Source organism: Symsagittifera roscoffensis, chromosome 9 (assembly GCF_963678635.1).
Source record: "Symsagittifera roscoffensis chromosome 9, txSymRosc1.1, whole genome shotgun sequence".
Classification (NCBI taxonomy): domain Eukaryota; kingdom Metazoa; phylum Xenacoelomorpha; order Acoela; family Convolutidae; genus Symsagittifera; species Symsagittifera roscoffensis.
The window spans coordinates 27,845,326-27,867,266 of NC_087070.1; the positions used below are offsets into that span (position 1 = coordinate 27,845,326).

Consider the following 21,941-nt stretch of genomic DNA (forward strand, 5'->3'; position numbering starts at 1 on the left):
ATTTTGCGAATATTTTTATTTTATCTGTAAAACTTTTCAGATAAAGATTTTTCTTCACAAAGTCCAAAAAACAACAGCGAGTGTGGTTTTAAACACTTTTATCCGATATTTTCATATGCTAAGATAAACTTATTTTTGTAAAAACAAAAGCAGGCCTCTTTTCTCAACCACCAGAATTTTCAAAGTAAAAACTTTCTAGTTATTAACAAAAATTTTGCGTTTTTGTTAGATAAAACTCTTAGTGAAAATGATAACATTAACTGATATTGGTAATATCACCATATGCAGATTTTTCGAGTGATAACTTCCACTTACACTCTAGGTTTTTTTAATGGTGAAAATCTTTAGTTATCGTTTTGCTCGGATAAAAAAAAAACAAATTTCGACAGTTTTTACATAATGATATAATTTCATAGAGTATGAAACAAATGCTTCTCATACAATTCAGGTAAGAAACTGCTTTTGTTTTTTTACACAATTTCTGCAATAAAAATTTCTGCTTTTTTCTTCACTTGGCTTTTTGTTACTTTTATTGTCTAATGAAATTGTTCTACAACCCTCTTTTTTCAAAAAAAGAAATTGTATGAAAACAGCGCATAACCGCCTCTGACCGAGGCAAACACCCTATATGTCCACAACTGTTATACTATTAGAACCGAAACTACGGAGCGCGCAGCATCTATTTGAAAACCAGCAACTTTGTACTACCGAAAACAACATACAGCTTAGACGTATATCAATCAAACCGAAAAATTTTGATTAAAATATCAAAAATTTAGTAGCCACGGATAGATGCAACCCGTTCGGAGTTCCATTTATATTATGGCTTGTTTCGACAATTCCCCCATTCAAATTCTCTTCTTTCTTCACAGTTTTGTTAAAGTGTTATTATGGCTAAATGCTCGATGCTCGATGTTAGGACGTACAATATGAAGAACAAATCTGTTAACAGTAGCTATTTTGATCACCATGTCGATTTTCATTAAACAATGACAAGGTTAAATTGGTTTTGCAAGATTGAATTTCAAATTAGTGGGGGGGGGGGGAGTGGGCATTTATATGCTTTTAGCTTTTACTCTGAATGCAAATCAATCGGAATCCAAAACTCAAGCCAAGATTTATTGTTGAAAAATTGATTAGTTTTACTTATCAGATTATTATTAGGCTAAATAAAGTTAAATTTATCCCACAATCATGTTGCTTTTGCAGTAATTTTTTAGATCTATTGAGACCAGGGAACCAGAGTAGGATTAAGATCAGTATAAGATGAGAAGTTACACGAACCTATTCAGTCAAAAATAGATGCGACAAAGACGTTGTTGCCCAATTCGAAACTACTCAAGAGATAACCGATACATCTCATCTAATTATGATGTACTCAATCGGAACCAAACAAGTACTATATATTGACACATTCGGGTATTTGGCTCTTTTCCAGTTCCCCCCCCCCCCCCTTTCAAAATACCGAGTATTATGTTTGTTTTACGTGTTATTACGGCTAAATGCGTGATGTTACGCTGTAAAGTATGAAGAACAAATCTGTTCAGAATTGTCGATTTGTTCACCACGCCAAATTTCATTGCATTATGACAACGTTAAATAGACTTTTTAAAATTGAAATTCAAAGGGGGGGGGAACTGGAAAAGAGCCGGGTATTTTTCTCTGCGGGTTAAATGAAAAGGAGTATTTCTTTCAAAAATTTTGTCAGCCGCAAATTTCGGCTTTTTTTCCAATTCCCCCCCCCCCCCACCTGCAATTTTTTATAATTAAAATTACTGATCACATTGTCCTATTGTCATGAAAATTGACATGCTGATAAATTAAGCCATGACAAACATATTTAGTCTTCATAATCAACCTTGTAAAACTACTCGTTAGACCATAAAATTGATGCTTGTGTGAGGTGGGGGGGGGGGGGGGCTCTTTTTTTTCGTTTTCAATCCGATCATAAGTTTTTAGAACGAGTAGTTTTCAGGCAGTGAGTAGTTTTTAAAGGTTAAGTATGAGGAGGACTAAATCTGTTTGCCAAGCCCAATGTACTCCGCGGCTCTTTTTCCTTCCCCCCCCCCCACCTGCAATTTTTTACAAGTGAAGTTACTGGTCACATTGTCCGATCTTTATCAAAATTGACATGCGGACTAATTAAGCTGTAACAAACATATCTGGTCTTCATAATTAACCTTGTAAAGCCACTTGTTACCCCGTAAAATTGGTGGTCGTGTGAGGTGGGGGGAAAAGGAAAAAGAGCCTACTCCGCATGTGAGTTTTCATGAGAATTGGGCTATTTAACAATCGCCATACTGAAAAAGTTTTGCAGATGGTGGGGGAAGGAAAAAGCAAGAGAGCAGCAAAAAAATTGGCTAATTTTCTTCGCCTCACCTGCAACTTTTTACGAGTAAATACAGGTTCACATTGCCGGATTGTCACAAAAGACGGCATGCAGACAAATTGAGCCATGACAAATTTTTGAGCCATGACTATTGTAGTTTTCATATTTGTAGATGGAAGTGTCATTTTAACAAGTGTGGTCCATGAACCACCACGTGCTTTTTTTATCCTTTTCTAGGTTATCGTTCTGCAAACAAGAAAAAAGCTGCTGTTTATTATTCTTTAGTTGAGAAGTATTGAGAGTTGTAAAAAGTTCGGATAGACAAAAGTTATACAGCAAAAGCCAATTTGATGGCAATCTTTTTGATCTGCGAGTCTGAACGTAGTTAGTTAGTCTTAAACTGCTCGTTTTGATCGTTTTCACGCCGGAAAAATAAATTCTTTGCTCATCTCTAAAAATCGTGTCAAAGAATCTAATTAATCTAGGTTCTTTTCCCGTGTCCAACCCCCGTCGTAAAATTACAAAATAAAGATGTTCAAAAATGGTTCGCACGGCATTTTGCATGTAAGAAACGTAAAATGATGTTACATGAAAATAAGTGATTTCGGCTCTTTTTCGTTTCCCCACACTTGCAAATTTTTAGAGGTAAAAATTTTGTTGACATTGTTCGGTTGTTATGGAAATTAACATACGGACTAATTAGGCCATGACAAACATATTTGGTCAACATAAGTAGCCTTGTAAAATGACTCATTACACCATAACATGGATGCTTGTGTGAGGTGGGGGGGGGGGGGGGGGAGTGTTTAGTGTTTAAGAAAAAGAACCGTGATTTCAATATGGACAGTTTAGGACACCCAAGTTTGCCGATGTCGCCAACACTTTGGTATGTAATATCAAATCGAAACCTATCTTCCAGCTAAAAACTAATTGTGGCTCTTTTTCACCACCCCACCTTTCAAATTTTGGCTCTTTTCCAGGCCCCCCTTTTTTTGGAAATTTAAAATTTGAAAACTTATTCATGTAAAGAACGTATAGGCGTGAATAGGTGAACAAATTTTGACAACATTTCTCGCATGCAAAATGCCGTGTGAACAATTTTTGAACAGCTTTATTTTGATTTTTTACGAGGGGGGTGGGAAACTGGAAAAAAGCCAAAATTATCTGTTTTTGAAAACTACTTTAACAATTGTGATAAGATTTTTTCATCATATCGTTCATTGTATCATCACGCATGTATTGATAATTACATGTAAAACAACTAAATTATTTCTATTGAGAACAGAACACCTTAGAGTGAAGAACAGGTGTCAAAAGAAACCCATGAATGAATGAACGAATGAAAGAACTATAAAAACAGAAAAATTGAAAGATAGGGGGAAGCGGAAAAGAGTCCTAATTTTCCACGTTTCGATAATCAGTAAGCGTGGGGCATGAATTCCATCTGAAAAAAATGCTTTATGCTTTAAAATGTCAATTGCTTTTTTACTTTTTTAAATTTTTTTGTCGGCTCTTTTTCATCTCCCCACCTCACATAAGCGTCAATTTTATGGTGTAACGAGAGGTTTTACAAGGTTAACCATGAAGACCAAATATGTTTGTCATGGTCTATTTAGTTGGCATGCCAATTTTCGTAACATTCAGAAAAGGTGAACAAAATTTCACTAGTAAATTTTGCACGTGGGGGGAAAAGGAAAAAGAGCCATTTTGTCCGCCCCCGAACTTTTTGCTGCTTATTTTTTTGTTCGTAAAATTAAGTTCAAAGACAATTGAGAAGATGAAGAAACGACGAAGCAGTTCTTTCAGAGAGAGTTTGCTCCAGAACAACTCAGTCAGGGCAGGTCAGAATTTTGATTAAAATGATTGCCGAAAGCCAGGATTTTTGCAAAAAATTCGAAAGAAGTTTTCGAAATGATAAAATGGCCCTTGAAAAAGAATAAATAAACATTTCAAGTGCCAAATGAATATATTTTCAAAATGCAATTGTATGTCAGATACTAATGAAATTAAGTTTGAAATTAGTCAGGGCGGATCTAGGGGGAGGGGGGCGGCTTTTTGTTGACTTTTTTTGTCGACCTTTTTTTTAGGTCGACCAAATTTTTTCGACCTTTTTTAGGTCAAGCAATTGATTTTTCGGCTCTTTTTCCTTCCCCCCCCCCACCTCACACGAGCTTCAATATATTAATGTAACCAGTGGTTTTACGAGGTTGAGTATGAAGACCACGACAAACATATTTATGTTTGTCGTGGCCTTATTAGTCCGTATGTAAATTCTCACTACAATCAGACAACGTGGTCCACAAATTTACATGTAGAAACTTGCAGGTGGGGGAAAAAGGAAAAAGAGCCGATTTTTCGAGCTCTCCCAGAGCACAAAAAAAGTCCCTGTTTTGGCCTAATTTTCTGGGATTAGGCAAAATTTTGAAAAAATGGCCAAAAAATGCGGTTTTAAGCAGTTTTTGGAAAATGTTTACCAAAAAGTCGCAATTTTTTTTGGCGCGCTTCCCCCTCAAAAGCAGTATAAATTGGCGCCGAAGGCCCCTTTAGGGCTCTTTTCCAGTTTACGCTTGTATTACGAGCTTTCTGCTTGTTTTACGTGCTATTACGGCTAAATGCGTGATGTTACGCTGAAAAGTATAAAGAGCAAATCTGGGTTCTTTTCCAATTTCCCGCACCCCTTGTTAAATTACAAAAAAAGCTGTCAAAAAATTGAACATACGGCAATTTGCATGTTAGAAATGTTGTAGAAATTTGTTCACCAGTTCACGCTGACATCTTTTATTGCAGTTGTTAGCGCGGCTAACTATGCGTCCGTTTTTATAATGTAGTCATTTCTTATAGAACTTTTTGGATCAGTTTCTTGGAAAGGAACTAAAACTTGAACTAAATTAACTCTTGTTTCGGTTTTTGCTTAAATTTGTTCATTGGCCGTAGTTGATGAAATTTCTTTCTGTTCAGCCTCAACTTATTGCAATAAGTGATGATATATTGAATTGTTCACAAAATGTTTAGTTTGAAGATATTTGTTCAAATGCCCATATTCCGCAGTTGCTAAATAATCGTGAAAGTTTGTGAATAAAAAAAAGATTGTTCGAATTACGAGGAGAAATGTTACCAATTATTCTGAAAACTCTGAATTCAAATGTTATTTTAACTTTTTTCCGACCGTTCTTATTGTCAGAGGAACTTTTTGGTGCCGCGACTTGGGAAAAGTCGTAGAAAAAGGCAATTTTAGCGGAAAAGGGGCTATTTGTTCGGTGAAAAAAGAAACTTTTGTCGAAAGAATGGGGTGATTATTGAGACAAACTTAGGGTTTTCTCAAAAAAATGATAAAGTAAGGTCTTACGTTGTCTTGGAGTTAAGTTATTCTTTCAAACGCTGTCCGATCAATAACTCCAGAAAAAGTGGGGCAACCCTGGAACTAGTTTGAGCTCAGGAGTACTTACAGGACTTTTCTTCTAAGTCAACATACGTCTCCAGCTAGAAGTGATTGTCAGGAAAACAGAGTGTGAATCCGGACAAGGATCTCAACAACTAGACGCTGGCTGACATCGGCGAGCAAAGTTTCCAAGAAAAAAACAGTTGAAAAATTGTAAGAACGTTAAATTTTAGTCCCATTTTATAGCAGTTAACTTTTGCTAAATGTATTTTTAGTATAAACCGAGCTATAACCTACCCTAATTCTCGAATACTTGTTAAGATAACCTGAACCAAAAATTAAAAAACGTAGAATAAAGTGCTAAATGGTTTTCATAACTAAATTTTAAGAGAAGTGGAAAAAGTTATCAATACCTCACAAGAATTTCGACCCAAAATTCAAATTTTTTGTTCAAAACGAAGTAAAACACCAAAGTATTGGATATTTTTGTTCAAAAACATGAGACATTGTTGCCTCCTCCCCGCGTTTGCTTTTGTTGAGTGAGTTGTTTAAGCCAATTTTTTACCTCGGGTTTTACTCCATGGGTTGTCTAAAACTTATAGCAGTTCACTCAACTCGACCTTACTGGTACCAATTTTTTTATCAGTCTGATAGTAAAACGTCGCATATCGACCCAAAAACCGTTCTCCCATCGTCACTGTCCGTTCTTCGCCGTAGTTGTGTGTGGTGGTTTGGATTCATTTCTTACCTCGGGTTTTGCTCCTAATTTTCAGATCAGGGGTTGTCTGATTTTCAGATCAATACAATCAACTTGTCCGCTTCCGTTCTCGCGCGTTTGCGTTTCAGTCCGTAAGCGAACCACCTCCGCCCGTAATCTTTGGATGTGCAGTACCGTGCACACAAAGACGTAACCGTACAGTTCAATCAAAGACTTTGTCATACAATGTTTTTTTTTAAGATTCTAAAACTTACCTTAGAATAACTTAATGTAGCGTTCTCTACAACTATAATGGTTTTCATTTTAGCAGCCAGCTCTCTTTTTATGCAATACAAGCTCAACCCCAAAAGCTGAGAGCTAGATTGCAAAGAAATTGTCTAGCCCTAAAAGGACTTCCTTTAAATTTTTTTTGCAAGAAATCAAAACAAAACAGTGCAATACATTTTACACAATAACCCTCAGTTAGCATCCCGGAATGATATTGTTTTGTGACTTAATCATCAACTCTATAATTAAGCATAAAGGAATATTTTTCAATGTTTGTCTGCTTTGCAACTAAATCGACTATTAAACAATTATAGAAACCGAATAACTGCAACCATTCATTGTCACCGAGAGGGCACAGACAATATTCTTCCCGTTTTACAGGAGTCTGCCCCTTTAACTATTTCAATTTTAAATCAAACTAATTCTCAAAAAATTGCAAAAGATAAAACCATTCAAAAGCAATATAAAGCTTTGCATCAAATTTTTCGTCTCGAATTGAAAACTTTAACCATTATTTTACGACCCAGCCAAAATTTGAAAACCATTGTTGAAAAAGTTAAACGAAAAAAGAAATATGGTAAAAATCAACGAAAAGTTTTCAAAAGGAAGCAAACTATATGGCCGCCCAGAATGTCCTCGTTTTAATTCAAAGTGTTAGCATAAATTTTAAACAAATTTAGTTTTTCGTTTACCTTGTCAATTGAGTTTACTTTAATTTATTTTAAAAAAATTTTCTGAGTTGCTTGCAATTTTTATCTGTTAACGTTTGGTTAGCAGGCGAGATAAGGTGTTCATAGCAATTCTTTCGTTCAGCCAGAACTTTTTCCGAGTTGATTACACTGTGCTAATTTCTTACCTCAGGTTTCACTCCTGGGGGTTGTCTGATGCTCAGTGTAGTCACTTGTTGTACGATGGCTGCCGACCCGTTTCCGCTTACCGCGAACGTTCCCTCGTCTCCGCCAGCAATGGCGTCGGATGTTGCCGATAAGATCAACCGTCTCACGCTAGCTAGGACCAATCTCGAAAAATGGTTAGATATAAACCATGAGTGCATTCTTGAGGCCATTGAAAGGAAAGACCGCACCGCACTGTTAAAATCAAAAAATGGCTTCAAAGTTGTAAAGAATGCTCGGGAAAAGCCGTCTCCAAAAATGAAGAAATCTTTTTTTTACATCATAAAAATCCGACAAAGCAGCCTTGGAACAATGGTTAGAGATTTTAACACACAAAAACGATGAAATCCTTACTGAAGCCCGACAGTATCTTGAGGCCAAACAGACGCTCAGCCACTTTGAAAGTGTTAAATAAAGAACCTTTGCAACCACATCACATAAAAGTCATGTGGAATCTTCTAAGTATTGGTCTGCGCCCCTGACTTCTAGCCAAAGAAGTCAAGAGCTGAAAATTGCAACCTTGAGCCGTGAAGAAATAGAGCGAGAAAATGAAGCTTAACTTCGCTTAAAACAGCAGAAAAATCTATTAGAACTGGAAGAGTTGGCCCAACCTACCTTAACGGAAAATGCATTTCTTGAAGACATGAAAAGGAAGTCAAGTCCGATAGACTTGCCCGAGGGGAGTCTTGCCGTAAGTAAAAGGACAGAAAACTGGGTGAATAAATCAACCGAAGAAATTCAGTCTGCACATAAAACCGAACCGTCACCGAGTGCTGCTGGTTTTAACCCCGTTCCGCGTTAACCCTGTTAACCAATCTTTCCATCCGGCGATTTCTGTCTCGACTAGTCAATTGGATGAAGATAAAACCAATATCGGAAATCCTTTGCAAGCCAGATCTGAAAAAAAAATAATCCGAAAAGAACTTTCCGCAAACGTCTAATAAATCTACTGTGCTAGCCGTTGGTTTCATTCAAACCGCGCAAACCAGTCAGAGTCAAATTCTAGCTGTACTGTCGTGTGAAGTCAAAAATAGAAACGTGCCAAACTCGGTTTCTGATTATACGAATTCGAACTCTCCATTAACCAGTGGCGGAACCGTCTTCTAGCAGCCGGAGTCTGAGTATCAATTTCCGGATTCCCGAGATGACGGGTTTAATTATTGTAACCTTGATGAATACAATCACGTTGATCGAAACAAGCCGCCCTACCCGCTAATTAACGAACAAAAATCTCTAACTATCGAAGACCTCGCTGAGATTATTACCATGAACCGTAAAAATTCATTACCAGATTGGAAATTGTCTCGATACAACGGTGATCCTTTACATTTGCATGAATAATATGGCCAGTTTCTAAGCGCTTTCGACTCCGCCCGTTTGAGTGATGACGTCAAATTGACAAACTTGAAAACTCTCGTGACTGGGAAAGCCAAAAATGCCATCGCTGAAATTGCGTGTTCCGGTGTTATGTTTGAAGATACCTTGAACACTCTTATTCGTAGTTAATGATCATCTTGACAAACAAAATTGTTTCCCACCATTGAAGATGCATAATTCCGACAGCATTATAAGTTTTGCTTCTACCATCTCAAATCTTGTTGATGTGCTTAAGTCACTCTCCTATACCTAGGATTTGGAAGGTGTTGCTTTGTTGAACCAAGCATTAGGTAAATGCCACCCAACATGAAGGAATCATGGGCTCTTCACACAGTGAAAAAGAGTCTTTACCAACCATCTTTGCTCCATTTCAATGACTGGCTGGCAGCTTCTATTGCAGTTTCTCACATGAAAAGCCATTTTAAATAGACTTTTCTGTAATGAATTTCAGAAAAAATTAAAGGGGAGGGGGACTGGAAAAGAGCTTAAAGCTGTTCACAGTTGTCGATTTCATTGCATTATGACAACGTTAGGGAAGCTTCTCAAAACTGAATTTGAAAGGGGGGAAATGGAAAAGAGCCGCCTTTACAAAAACATTAGAGTCCATCACCCTTTGGGTCGGCAGGGGGTCGAATCCATGAGGTGAAGGGGGCGTTCACCCTCCACCCCTAAATCCGCCCCTGTAAAACACCAAAGTATTGGAGATTTTTATTCAAAAACATCAGACATTGTTGCCTCCTCTCCGCGTTTCCTTTTGTTGAGTGAGTTGTTTAAGCCAATTTTTTACCTCGGGTTTTACTCCATGGGTTGTCTAAAACTTATAGCAGTTCACTCAACTCGACCTTACTGGTACCGATTTTTTTATCAGTCTGATAGTAAAACGTCGCATATCGACCCCAAAAACGTTGTCCCATCGTCACTGTCCGTTCTTCGCCGTAGTTGCGTGTGTTGGTTTGGATTCATTTCTTAACTCGGGTTTTGCTCCTGATTTTCAGATCAGGGGTTGTCTGATTTTCAGATCAATACAATCAACTTGTCCGCTTCCGTTCGCGCGCGTTTGCGTTTCAGTCCGTAAGCGAACCACCTCCGCCCGTTATCTATGGGTGTGCAGTACCGTGCACACAAAGATGTAACCGTACAGTTCATACAAAGACTTTGTCATTCAATGTTTTTTTTTCTAAAGATTCTAAAACGTACCTTAGAATAACTTAATGTAGCGTTCTCTACAACTATAATGATTTTCATCTTAGCAGCCAGCTCTCTTTTTTATGCAATACAATCTCAACCCCAAAAGCTGAGAGCTAGATTGCAAAGAAATTGTCTAGCCCTAAAAGGACTTCCTTTAAATTTTTTTGCAAGAAATCAAAACAAAACAGTGCAATACATTTTACACAATAACCCTCAGTTAGCATCCCGGAATGATATTGTTCTGTGACTTAATCATCAACTCTATAATTAAGCATAAAGGAATATTTTTCAATGTTTGTCTGCTTTGCAACTAAATCGACTATTAAACAATTATAGAAACCGAATAACTGCAACCATTCATTGTCACCGAGAGGGCACAGACAATATTCTTCCCGTTTTACAGGAGTCTGCCCCTTTAACTATTTCAATTTTAAATCAAACTAATTCTCAAAAATTGCAAAAGATAAAACCATTCAAAAGCAATATAAAGCTTTGCATCAAATTTTTCGTCTCGAATTGAAATCTTTAACCATTATTTTACGACCCAGCCAAAATTTGAAAACCATTGTTGAAAAAGTTAAACGAAAAAAGAAATATGGTAAAAATCAACGAAAAGTTTTCAAAAGGAAGCAAACTATATGGCCGCCCAGAATGTCCTCGTTTTAATTCAAAGTGTTAGCATAAATTTTAATCAAATTTAGTTTTTCGTTTACCTTGTCAATTGAGTTTACTTTAATTTATTTTAAAAAAATTTTCTGAGTTGCTTGCAATTTTTATCTGTTAACGTTTGGTTAGCAGGCGAGATAAGGTGTTCATAGCAATTCTTTCGTTCAGCCAGAAGTTTTTCCGAGTTGATTACACTGTGCTAATTTCTTACCTCAGGTTTCACTCCTGGGGGTTGTCTGATGCTCAGTGTAGTCACTTGTTGTACGATGGCTGCCGACCCGTTTCCGCTTACCGCGAACGTTCCCTCGTCTCCGCCAGCAATGGCGTCGGATGTTGCCGATAAGATCAACCGTCTCACGCTAGCTAGGACCAATCTCGAAAAATGGTTAGATATAAACCATGAGTGCATTCTTGAGGCCATTGAAAGGAAAGACCGCACCGCACTGTTAAAATCAAAAAATGGCTTCAAAGTTGTAAAGAATGCTCGGGAAAAGCCGTCTCCAAAAATGAAGAAATCTTTTTTTTACATCATAAAAATCCAACAAAGCAGCCTTGGAACAGTGGTTAGAGATTTTAACACACAAAAACGATGAAATCTTTATTTAAGCCCGACAGTATTTTGAAACAGCCAGCCACAAACGGTTGTTATTGATCATCTTGACAAACTAAATTGTTTCCCACTATTGAAGATGCACAATTCTGACAGCATTACAAGTTTTGCTTCTACCATCTCAAATCTTGTTGATGTGCTTAAGTCACTCTCCTATACCCAGGATTTGGAAGGTGTTGCTTTGTTGAACCAAGCAATAGGTAAATGCCACCCAACATGAAGGAATCATGGGCTCTTCACACAGTGAAAAGAAGTCTTTACCAACCATCTTTGCTCCATTTCAATGACTGGCTGGCAGCTTCTATTGCAGTTTCTCACAAGAAAAACCATTTTAAATAGACTTTCATGTAATGAATTTCAGAAAAAATTAAAGGGGAGGGGGACTGGAAAAGAGCCCAAAACTGTTCACAGTTGTCGATTTCATCGCATTATGACAACGTTAGGGAAGCTTCTCAAAACTGAATTTGAAAGGGGGGAACTGGAAAAGAGCCGCCTTTACAAAAACATTAGTGTCCATCACCCTTTGGGTCGGCAGGGGGTCGAATCCATGAGGCGAAGGGGGCGTTCACCCTCCACCCCTAAATCCGCCCCTGAAATTATAGTTATAAACAATGATATTGATAATCAAAATAATAAATGGAATTCCACTTTATTTTTTTTCTAACAAGATAATTTACCAGAGGTTGTGGTTTTTTTCCAGTTCCCCCCTTTTCAAACTACGGAATTTGATGTTTTTTTTACGTGATATTACGGCTAATTGCGTGATGCTACGCTGTAAAGTATGAAAAACAAATCTGTTCACAGCTGTCGATTTGTTCACCACGCCAAATTTCATTGCATTTTAATAACGTTAAATAAGCTTTTGAAAATTGATTTTGAAAAGGGGGAACTGGAAAAGAGCCAAGGTTGCCACTGATGGGTCTTTTTTAATTAGTAATGATAAACAATTCTTGAATTTGATAATTGCTTTTCGGTAATTTCGGTGAAACTAGAAATTTTGAAAGTTCGGGGTGAGAAAAGAACCAACAAATCGACAACTGTGAACAGATTTGTTCCTCATACTTTTCAGCGTAATTTCACGCATTTAGCTGTAATAACACGTAAAACAAACATAAAACTCGGTATTTTGAAAGAGGGAACTGGAAAAGAGCCCTTCAAAGTTGTCATAATACAGCGAAAAAAAGCAGGGACAGGAAAGCGCGGCAAAGAAAAAAATGACTTTTTAAGAAATTCTACAGCATTTTGATAAGAATTAAAGGTTAAGAAATAAAAGTTTCATTATGAGCGACTGGAAATGAAAGAGCAGATGCTAAAAAGGGGTATAGCAATAACAGTTGAATAGATCTGTCTTAAAAACAGTTTGTAGCCATTTTTGTCGAAGAATTGGCGGAAACATCTCATGAAGGGCCTGAAACGCTCATGAGGAGACGAAAAACTCAGACAAGAACAGATTGACGACTCGTTTAAAATAATGGCGGCCGCAGCGAGCGATGTAAGAAGAGTTTGACGTCTGATAGGAATAAACAGCCGAACAGATACGCAAGCCGTGTGAAACCCTCTGTAAACACAGTAGAGGGCGAAACACGAGGAGATAAAAAATGTCCGAGAAACTGAGCCGAGTGTCTCTAGAGCCGTACTGGACAAAATTGGCAACTCAAAATTTTCCAAGGGATCCAATGATCCAATCAAGCATCGACTCAATCAGTTTATAAAAAAAGTATTCACGTGGAATTTTGGACCGAGGGCTCTAGAGTTAGATAAAAGCTTTTGGTGCAGAGTGGGTAACCATACTGAAAGGAAAAATAAGCAGTAAAAAGAAGAGAAAAAGTGGAAAAAATAGTTTAAACTACCTGTTCATAATGAAAAACTCGACCGGGGAAAACTGTGATTTAAACCCATAAGCTATATAATTTTACAGAAAGTACAAAATGTTTTTGGCAGTAGCCAATTCTATAAAACTTTTGTCACGTGATATGATGTAATTCCGGTCTTGCCATAGTTTTGATCTAAAAGTCGTAATTTACATCAGTTTGTTGAACTGTTGAATACAATTCAACGACAATTTTTTTTCATACTCTTAGAAAAACTTATGTTCGCACTATGTAAGTTCAGTATTACGGGCATTCTTTTATCTCTCATACCAAAGGATATCACACTTTCATACAAACCTAAGCAACAAATTTGCAAGGATCAATTTGCAAAAACTCATTTTTGAATACATATATATTCACATTATATATATACTAGAGCAAAAAAATTTCAGGCAAATCGAAAAAAGTCCAAAAAAAATTGATCAAAACCAAAACAGTGTCCGCGAAAGGAAACAATGACAAAACAGATAGCGATAGGTCCAGCTACTCAATCCGGGTGATGAGATTTGGACTCGAATAAAATGAACGTTCTTTCATGCGCCTTAAATATTTTGTGCACCCTAAACATTAATTTTTCCGGCACCTCAAATCTGATTAATATCGGGAAGTCTAAAGTGAAAATAGAAGTTTTCACGATTTAAATAATTCAAATCTACAGAATATTAGTAATGGTAATCCAAGTTATATTCTTGGTTTAAAATAAAATAGTTATAGTTGGTGATTATTTGTTGTAACTTTTTTCTGCACGAACATTTATTACGTAAGCAATGAAGAAGTTTGCGCTGAAAATTTAGCATAGTATGAAAAACATACAAGTTGCTTTAAAAAGCGTTCATTTGTAAATGATTTGCTTAAATCGCAACTATAGCCAAACCAGCCAAACAAAAAAGTAGAACTGATTATTGATACGCGAGGACTTTTTGACGGCTATTCGATTTCAATCAAATTCCAGGTTCGTTTTTTATCGTTTAATATTCACTTTTCAATTTGAAATAACTCAGAGAAGAAAAAAATTCAGGAGGTTACTGTTGAGAAAAGTTGTGACGGAAGGGATGACCGCCACCCTCATTTGAAAGCCCAGTTTTTTCAAATTGTTATTTTTTTGGCAATATTTTTGGGCATCCCTTTTTGTGGTATCTACAAAATAAGAGATGTTTACCCAACGAAGTTTCTTCTCTTATTCTACAATTCGTATGCAAAAAGCATAGTAATCAAAGTCATCTTTATATATGGTTCTTCCTGCTTCACTCGACTAACAAAAAATGAACAGGCACAGCGGAGAATAGAGATAATAGAGGATAATAGAGAAATCAAAGACACTTTCTTCTTCTAAGTTCTTCTTTAAATTATCCTTCCATTCAGGTCACTGCTTCCTACAAGGTCTCAAACTAGAAGAGCTTGTTAGCTCAATTTGGGTCCTTGTCGAATAAGATAAAATTATATATTTAACAAAATGTGTACTTTGATTATTCGACTAAATTCAAATATTTCGTTCCAAAATGTATTTCGACCAACAATTGTCGAACCAAAATATATTTTCTCCTGAAGCAACAATAAGTACTAAAAAATAGTTCGAATATATGTTTCGACCAACAATTGTCGAACCAAAATCTATTTTCTCCTGAAGGAACCATAAAATACTAAAATTTCGAGAGCGCGCGGAAAACCAGGACCAAAAATTTCCAGAAAAAGATTGAAAATTAGCCATTTTTGTACAACAATTGCAGTGCAGAAATTTTAAAATTTGGGTGTGTTTTTGTAATTTTGCGCGTGAGCTCAGAAAGCTGAAACCAGTGCAAGTTGTTTAGAGCTAAACCACCACCGTCAAAAACTGCTTCATGTGCAGAGCACTGGTTCTGATGCTGCTTTTATTCCAGACAAGAGAACCAACAGAGCTGCTCCTTGGACAGCCAGGACACCACTGGAGAAGAGGGAAGTAGTAGCAGCCACAGCCGTAGCAGCCACAGCCGCAGCAGCTGAGGACTATTGGCTGGATGAGATAAGTGCCTCTTCCAATATGTCCCTGCAGCATCACCAGCATCAAGACGATGGTGGGATTTCATCTGATCACGTGTTCCGCCGCATAGATGTGAACAATAAAGGCTACATCACCAGACCAGAGCTCACAGACTATGTCATGAAAGTCAGTGTGAACACTTTAAGAAGAAAATATCAGAACTTCAAATACGGCATCAAATTGTCTCGTGTAAATTTACAAGACAAAAAGAGAGATATCTGCTTTTGAACCCTTCCATAATTTTCGAATGTCACTCTCAAAGTTCCCATAAATAGCAGAACGCAAAAACCGCAAATCCAAACAGCCATTCGCAATAAATTTTAAGTCATGGGAACAAAACAAAAATTTGAAAGAATCTAAATGATATCTATTACAATTCTTAATTATCGAAAAAAAAATTCGGGACAGGTAATTTTGAATTGTTTTTTTCCCGAACTGTAAATGCGTATTTTGAAGCTGCAGTTAACTTTTTATGGAAAATTGTGTACGAACGTGTGAAAGAATTAGATATTTATATCTGATGGCATATCTTGAAATTAGGTGTGTATTCAAAAAGCACCCTTGCCTTACTGCTCGTTTCACTATACAGGTGGTGTATTCTTTTATCCATTTCGATACCTTATAGATATTAAAGAGCTGTCTGGACGTCAGTGTGATTTATAGCTTTTATCAGGGACACACTGATAAAAGCTATAAATAACGTTAAACAAAACTGCTTGTAACGTGGCGAGTCTTTAATTGTTTTGAGAGCTTTTTAACATCTTTAAGGAATCGAAATTGATAAAAGAATACACCTTTATAGTGAAACGAGCAGTAAGGCAAGAGCGCTTCTTAATTTCATTGTCGTTCATCATCTTTTCTGACGTTCTTCGAAAAAGAAGTTTTTTATAAGCTGCTGATCTGGCTTTGATCTCCGACAATCAAGTAAATGCTGCCCAGATTTTGAATAAACGGCCAAAACTTTTGGACTAGCTCAACGAGAAGTATCTGTTGAGAAAATTAAAAGTATCGTAAGCAAAAACAGAAACTAGTTTCCCCATCAAAATACTCAGTGAACAGGTTGAAAATTTTAATCACCTTCAGTACCTCAGTAGCATCATATCACCTGATGATAAGCGCTGACAAAGCCCACCAGTGCTTGCTTGACTAAAGCAATGCTACGTCTTAGATCAGAGCTGCTGTCAAAAAAATGACATTATGGAACAAAGGTCTCCTCGTCCACACAATTTTCATCTAAGAAATTTCCCCTACCCGCTTGTCATGGGTTAATTCAGTCCACTAAAATCTATTGGAAATTGGAAATCCTTTCTTACACTTACGCTGCGTCATGATGAAGAAAAAAGAACAAAAAATGTACCAGTAAAGATTGCCTTAAGCCTAAAGGACCGATAAATTGGAAAGAAAGTGATTGTTGTACTAGTTGGCATCAAATCAGTTGTAAAAATGTTTCTACTAGCGACTCTAAGAAACTCCGATGATTTCAATGTCCCTTATGTGTTGATGTAAACTCTGTTAGTAGGGCAACAAAACAAATATGTTTAAGCAGCCATCTAAAATGTCCGAGTACTCAAAAGAGTACCAAAAGATAGAGGATTTAACAAAATAGCTATTTTTTAAACGTCCTTTTAAATTTTTTGGAGCAATCGAAAATAAAAGCCGCAAGCAAACCACAAGCATGACCTTTTTGATAATAACAAAAATTTGAGCCAATACTGTTTCACTTTCAAAAAGAAAACATCCTCAAGTTTTAAGCCTGTCTCTGACTGAATTCGAGCAGATCAGAAAGCTATTAATAAGTAAGGAGATTTAAAGGAGTGATACTTGTTGTTTTGCCTAAATAAACTCTCTTTTCAATCTACAGTTGAAATCTGCTGGTCGGGTGGGTCACTAAACGAGGAGCAGAATTAGCTGCACACTTGTTTCGAAACCTAATTGAACGCGAAGACAATCGAAATAGCTCTGTTATTCTAAGACTAGATTTTGAGAATTACCTTAGCTCTCTAAATAGAGAACAAAAGTAAAAAATTTTTTTCCAATCATGCAGAACTAAATAAGTTCACAGTACGATTGAAGTTTAACGTAAGTTTCTGAAGGATGTAACAAAATAATGAAAAGCAAAAGAAGAATATATTTTTGCTAGATTGTCCAATAGCTGATTTGTGTCGTAACAACTTCTTGAGAAAAAATAGAGTAATTTGAAAAATTCTCGATGACAAACTAAATGCCTATTTTGCTGTTTCTTCTGAAAAATTGCATTAGCATTCCATTTTTCTCTGTTTTTTTGCGTACCAAAACCCTATTTTGAACGTTACGACAGAATATAAAGGAACACCTTTTCCAAGTTTTCTAACCATAAAATGGTTAGAAAACATAGATAGTTTTACAAGCAGTTCTCCCGGCATGCAAAGATGGCTATGTTGTTTCTTCCGCCCGCTATTTTAGCCTGAGCGAAAGGAGCAACAAGCTCCATAAGTAAAACTGTTTTGTTGGAGTACGTGGGTTGTACTTATAATCAGGCGCTCGAACAATCGTTGATTTCAACATGGAAAAATTGAACTAGCTCCATAAAACGAAACCCAAAAAATGGACAGAGCCAGTTTCTCCCAGCGATATTTCAGACTTGATTTTAAAAATTAAACCAACAGACGTAAAACAGATCAACACGTTCCAAGATAGATTTTGCTCTCAATGATCGAAAGTCCCGCCGTGCCAAAAACATAAATTAAAACTATGGAACCAACATTTAAAAATTGTGATAAGACTTCGAGTAGGCTGTAAAATTTGCAAAAAGCAAAAATGCGTGTGCATAAAAGACATCACCGAAGATGATTGAAATTGTTTTTCTTGCCTCAAAAGGCAAGAAAGAATCTTTAGGCATTCAAATCTGACTTCAATTCTCAAGCAGAGTTTATCTTCTTCTCACATCTTTTCTGTCTTAGAGCCACGACACCTGTAGAGGACCGATCAGAGCGCCACGCTTTGTTAAGCAGTGGTATTGGGACGTAAAGTTAGTAGTTGCCCCTAGCCCAAGTAGGATTAGTGCGGGTTCGGATAATTACCCTGGTTTGGCTACCGCTGATGTAGAAAAGTAAAAATCGACAAGTATAAAAACTTAGTAGAAGATGAATTTTCTTTATCAATGACTACCTTTTTGAGATACAGGGAGCTGCCGACCCCAGCCCTGAAACTGATTTGAGCAAGATTTAAAAGAACCTAAGTGTATGTACGGAGGAACTCAGGATAAGCAGCTTTTTAAAACAGAATCTCCATGGGGAAATAGATTGCAAACGCCGCAAGCGTACTGAGCACAAAATATGACAAAGCTATATTCGACGAATTATTTCATTGTGTTGCTTTTTATACTAATTTTTTCTCGTGTCGAGTTACGTGTTCCTATTGCGCATTATAAAATCACAGAGTCTTTTCGAGCCTAATTGTTGTGAAACAAATAGATGACATGTCCTTGATGTTTGTGACTGTTTGTCGAGCGCCCTTTGAGGGATTTTAGAGACAGGTCTGTCAAGTACGTTTCTGGTCTGAAGGAAGGAGTTCCTGGCCTTGGGAGTTTGGAGGTGCTCCGCTGGAACTTTTGAGCTAGGCTGAAATTGTTCCTTATAAGCGAGTTTTATGAATTTTTTATGGTTGCTTAAACTAATTTTTCAATAGTTTTTTTTCGTCTATAAAAGTCCAACTGTGATATTTTGGGTTAGTTCAATCTCCTTGAGTCCAGTTGATTCTTTAACCTTACGCCGCTCGGTTCAGCTGAAAAAATTAACAGGAAGTGTACCAGCAAAAATGCAAAACACCTTCAGAGTTTTTTGAAAATTGGATTAGAAATGATTGTTTTTCTAAATGATATTATATCAATTGTTGAGAACACTTGTTTTCGATTCCAAGAAAATCAGATGTTTTCTATGTCCTCATTGACTGAAATTAAAAATTAAATTAAGGATTCAATTCATAATAAATTAGTGCTGGGGAATTATGTAAATAAAGCCATTTCTAATGTTCGAAAACTCAAGAGAGTACCTAAGGACTCGCGTCTTCCCTTGGCAGAAAAATTTTTGGATAAAGTTATTGATTTTTTGAATAGTGAAAACATTGTTACAAATATATAATGATATAACAACTGATATATTGATTGACAGCCAATTTTTGCTAGCAGTTTTCCCTGCATTCAAAGGTGGCTTATTTGTTTTTCTACTCTTCTACCAGCTTTTTTCGCCTTAGCCTCAGCAGTAGCTTTGAAAAACTCCTTGAATGAAAGTGTTGGCTTGGAAGACGAGCAAACTTTGGGTTTCAAACATATATTGATGCCTCGAAAAGTTGGTTTGACTCGTGAAAATATGAATTAGATCTGGAAAACGGAATAAAAAAAACTGGACGTAGCCCTTCTTGATGTCAAATTTTCTCAAATCATTTTGAAGTTGGAACCTACAGATTTTTAAAAAATGTTCAATGCTTTCCAGGATAATTTTGGCTTTCAATGGTTGAATGTCATAATTTGTTAAAATCTAAGGTTAAAATTGCCAAATTGGCAGCTTAGAATCGCAATTGAACTCTGACTAGGTTCAGAATTTTGTGTTGTCTGAAAAGTGCAGGGAGATTCTCTGAGCATTCAATTTTGAATGCCCTCATGAGCAAAATTTTGCCTCCACTCGCATTTGTTCTGTTTTAGTTTCGCATCCACAGGACAGATCAGAAGCGGCCAGACGGTTTGACGTCGGTCTACTGGGCTGTTGGTAGGCACCTTCTGTGGGATGTAATGGTAGTTGACCTCTACTTTCTGGTAGAATAAGCGCGCTCGGTTTTGGACTCCGGAATGGCGGCGGTTGCGGCCGAGAAGGAACATTGGGTATCTGGGAAACAAAGGGATTTCTTAAACTATGATTGTTTTTATCTGCAAATAGCTTTTGAAGTTCAACTGCCTACCCTAGCACAGATTTTACTGAACGAGCCCAGTAAAAACGTCAGCACTTGTACCGAGGAAATCAGGGCAGGTAGTTTTCTTAAGCAGAGAAAATCCCTCGCAATACAGGTTGAGAAAGCTGCTTGTGCACTTGGATTAATCAAGAAAAAAACTAAAACTGAAAAGTTTCTCCTTAGAGCCAAGGGAAAAAAGCGCAGTCTGCTATAAGGATCTAATAGACCCGTCGCCTCATATGAGTTCAATTTTTTTTCAATTCCAGTTTGTTCTGGGTAGGTTTTAGTAGTTTCTCAATTTGTTGGCTTGATACTCAACCATCTGGCTCTCTTTTCATCTGTCCACATTGTACTTTACTCTATCATAGCTAGAAACTTCTTAGGATTTTGATTGGAATTTGTGATGAAGAGACTCCTGACTGTAACTTCGGTTACTATCATATTTTAAACCTTCTGTTCGTTTTAAAAAATATATCTTTAATTAAATCAACTGTAATCCTCACCTCATTATCATTATCACTTCCATATCTAAAAAATTATTAGAATTTTGACAGGAATATATATTAAAGGAACTTTTGACTGTAGCCTCAATTACAATGTATATGTAAGTTTATATATATTATGGTTTCAGCCATGTGGCCCCGGGATTACTCTCTTTGCAAAAACTGTTGGAGGTGTGTCTACAGATCTATGACGCAATCAGCATTTGGTTTTAATTTCATAGGACGTAATTAATACCAACTAAGAGGCAAACTCGGACAACAAATAACCAGCAAGGGAGAAACCCCCGAATCTTATGATTTAATTTTGAGAAAATCAGATTTCAATGTTTGCAGGCAAGGTGCTCAGCACCATCAACGCTCAAATTTTGTGTAAGATCCGGAATTGAAAACCACTCTTACCGCCCTTAATTCGTCCTTCTGTGTGATCTAAACCCCAGTGTAGTCTACAAATTGTCTTGTTGTGGATGTAATTTCTTTTATGTTGGACAACCTGCTCGACATTTGGCCACAAGCAAGGAGGAATATAAGGAAGAGGTTACGCATGTAGGCAAAGTGTGAGAAGGAAGCGACCACTGCACAGTTGAGTTTGGAAATAGATCAGTCAAACAACGCACGGAACTCCTAACATCGCAAGCGCTGAACATAAGCTTTTCGCTTATTAGTTTTAGGAACTTGAGGCCAGGGATCATGAGTTAAGAGCTAACCCATAGATTAAATCCAAAAATATTTTTTGCGTAAAATATAGAACATGTCAATCGGAAAGTATGTAAAGTCGAAAGTTACTTTAAAAAATGCTAAGTACTCGTACGTAATTCGTACTTAATAATGCTTAAAACTGATTGGTGGATATATGTTTTGTTTTAGAAGCATCTATTTGTTTTTAGATTTTTTAACATCTCCGAATCATTTCTTATAAATGTTAATAACCTGACGATAGACATAGTTCCCAAAACGTTCGAAATCAGATTTCAATTTTTTTTCAGAGTTATTAGAAAATTAACCGGCGTCCAACGATCAATTTGGGCTCACAGAACTAGCACCTTGATCAATTAGGACTAGTAGTAGTATAAGACTCAATTTCATAAAATAAGGAATAATAACATTAAACATAACACTTGGTTTGAATACATGAAACAGAAAAATAAATTTTAAGTATCTTACAATATAAGGAATGACTTAGGATCGGCAGATCGAACACTT

The 21,941-nt window shown here is 36.7% G+C and overlaps 1 protein-coding gene across 1 annotated transcript in view; it reads left to right on the plus strand.

Annotated features, from left to right (window-relative positions):
- Positions 1–14,074: 14,074 nt before the first annotated feature.
- Positions 14,075–21,941, plus strand: part of LOC134854387 (ras and EF-hand domain-containing protein homolog) — a 28,668-nt gene continuing 20,801 nt past the window's right edge. The window contains exons 1-2 of the mRNA XM_063870614.1: positions 14,075–14,250; positions 15,176–15,441. Coding sequence (XP_063726684.1) covers positions 15,316–15,441 — 126 coding nt within the window. The 5' untranslated portion in view covers positions 14,075–14,250; positions 15,176–15,315. The remainder of the gene's footprint in view (positions 14,251–15,175; positions 15,442–21,941) is intronic.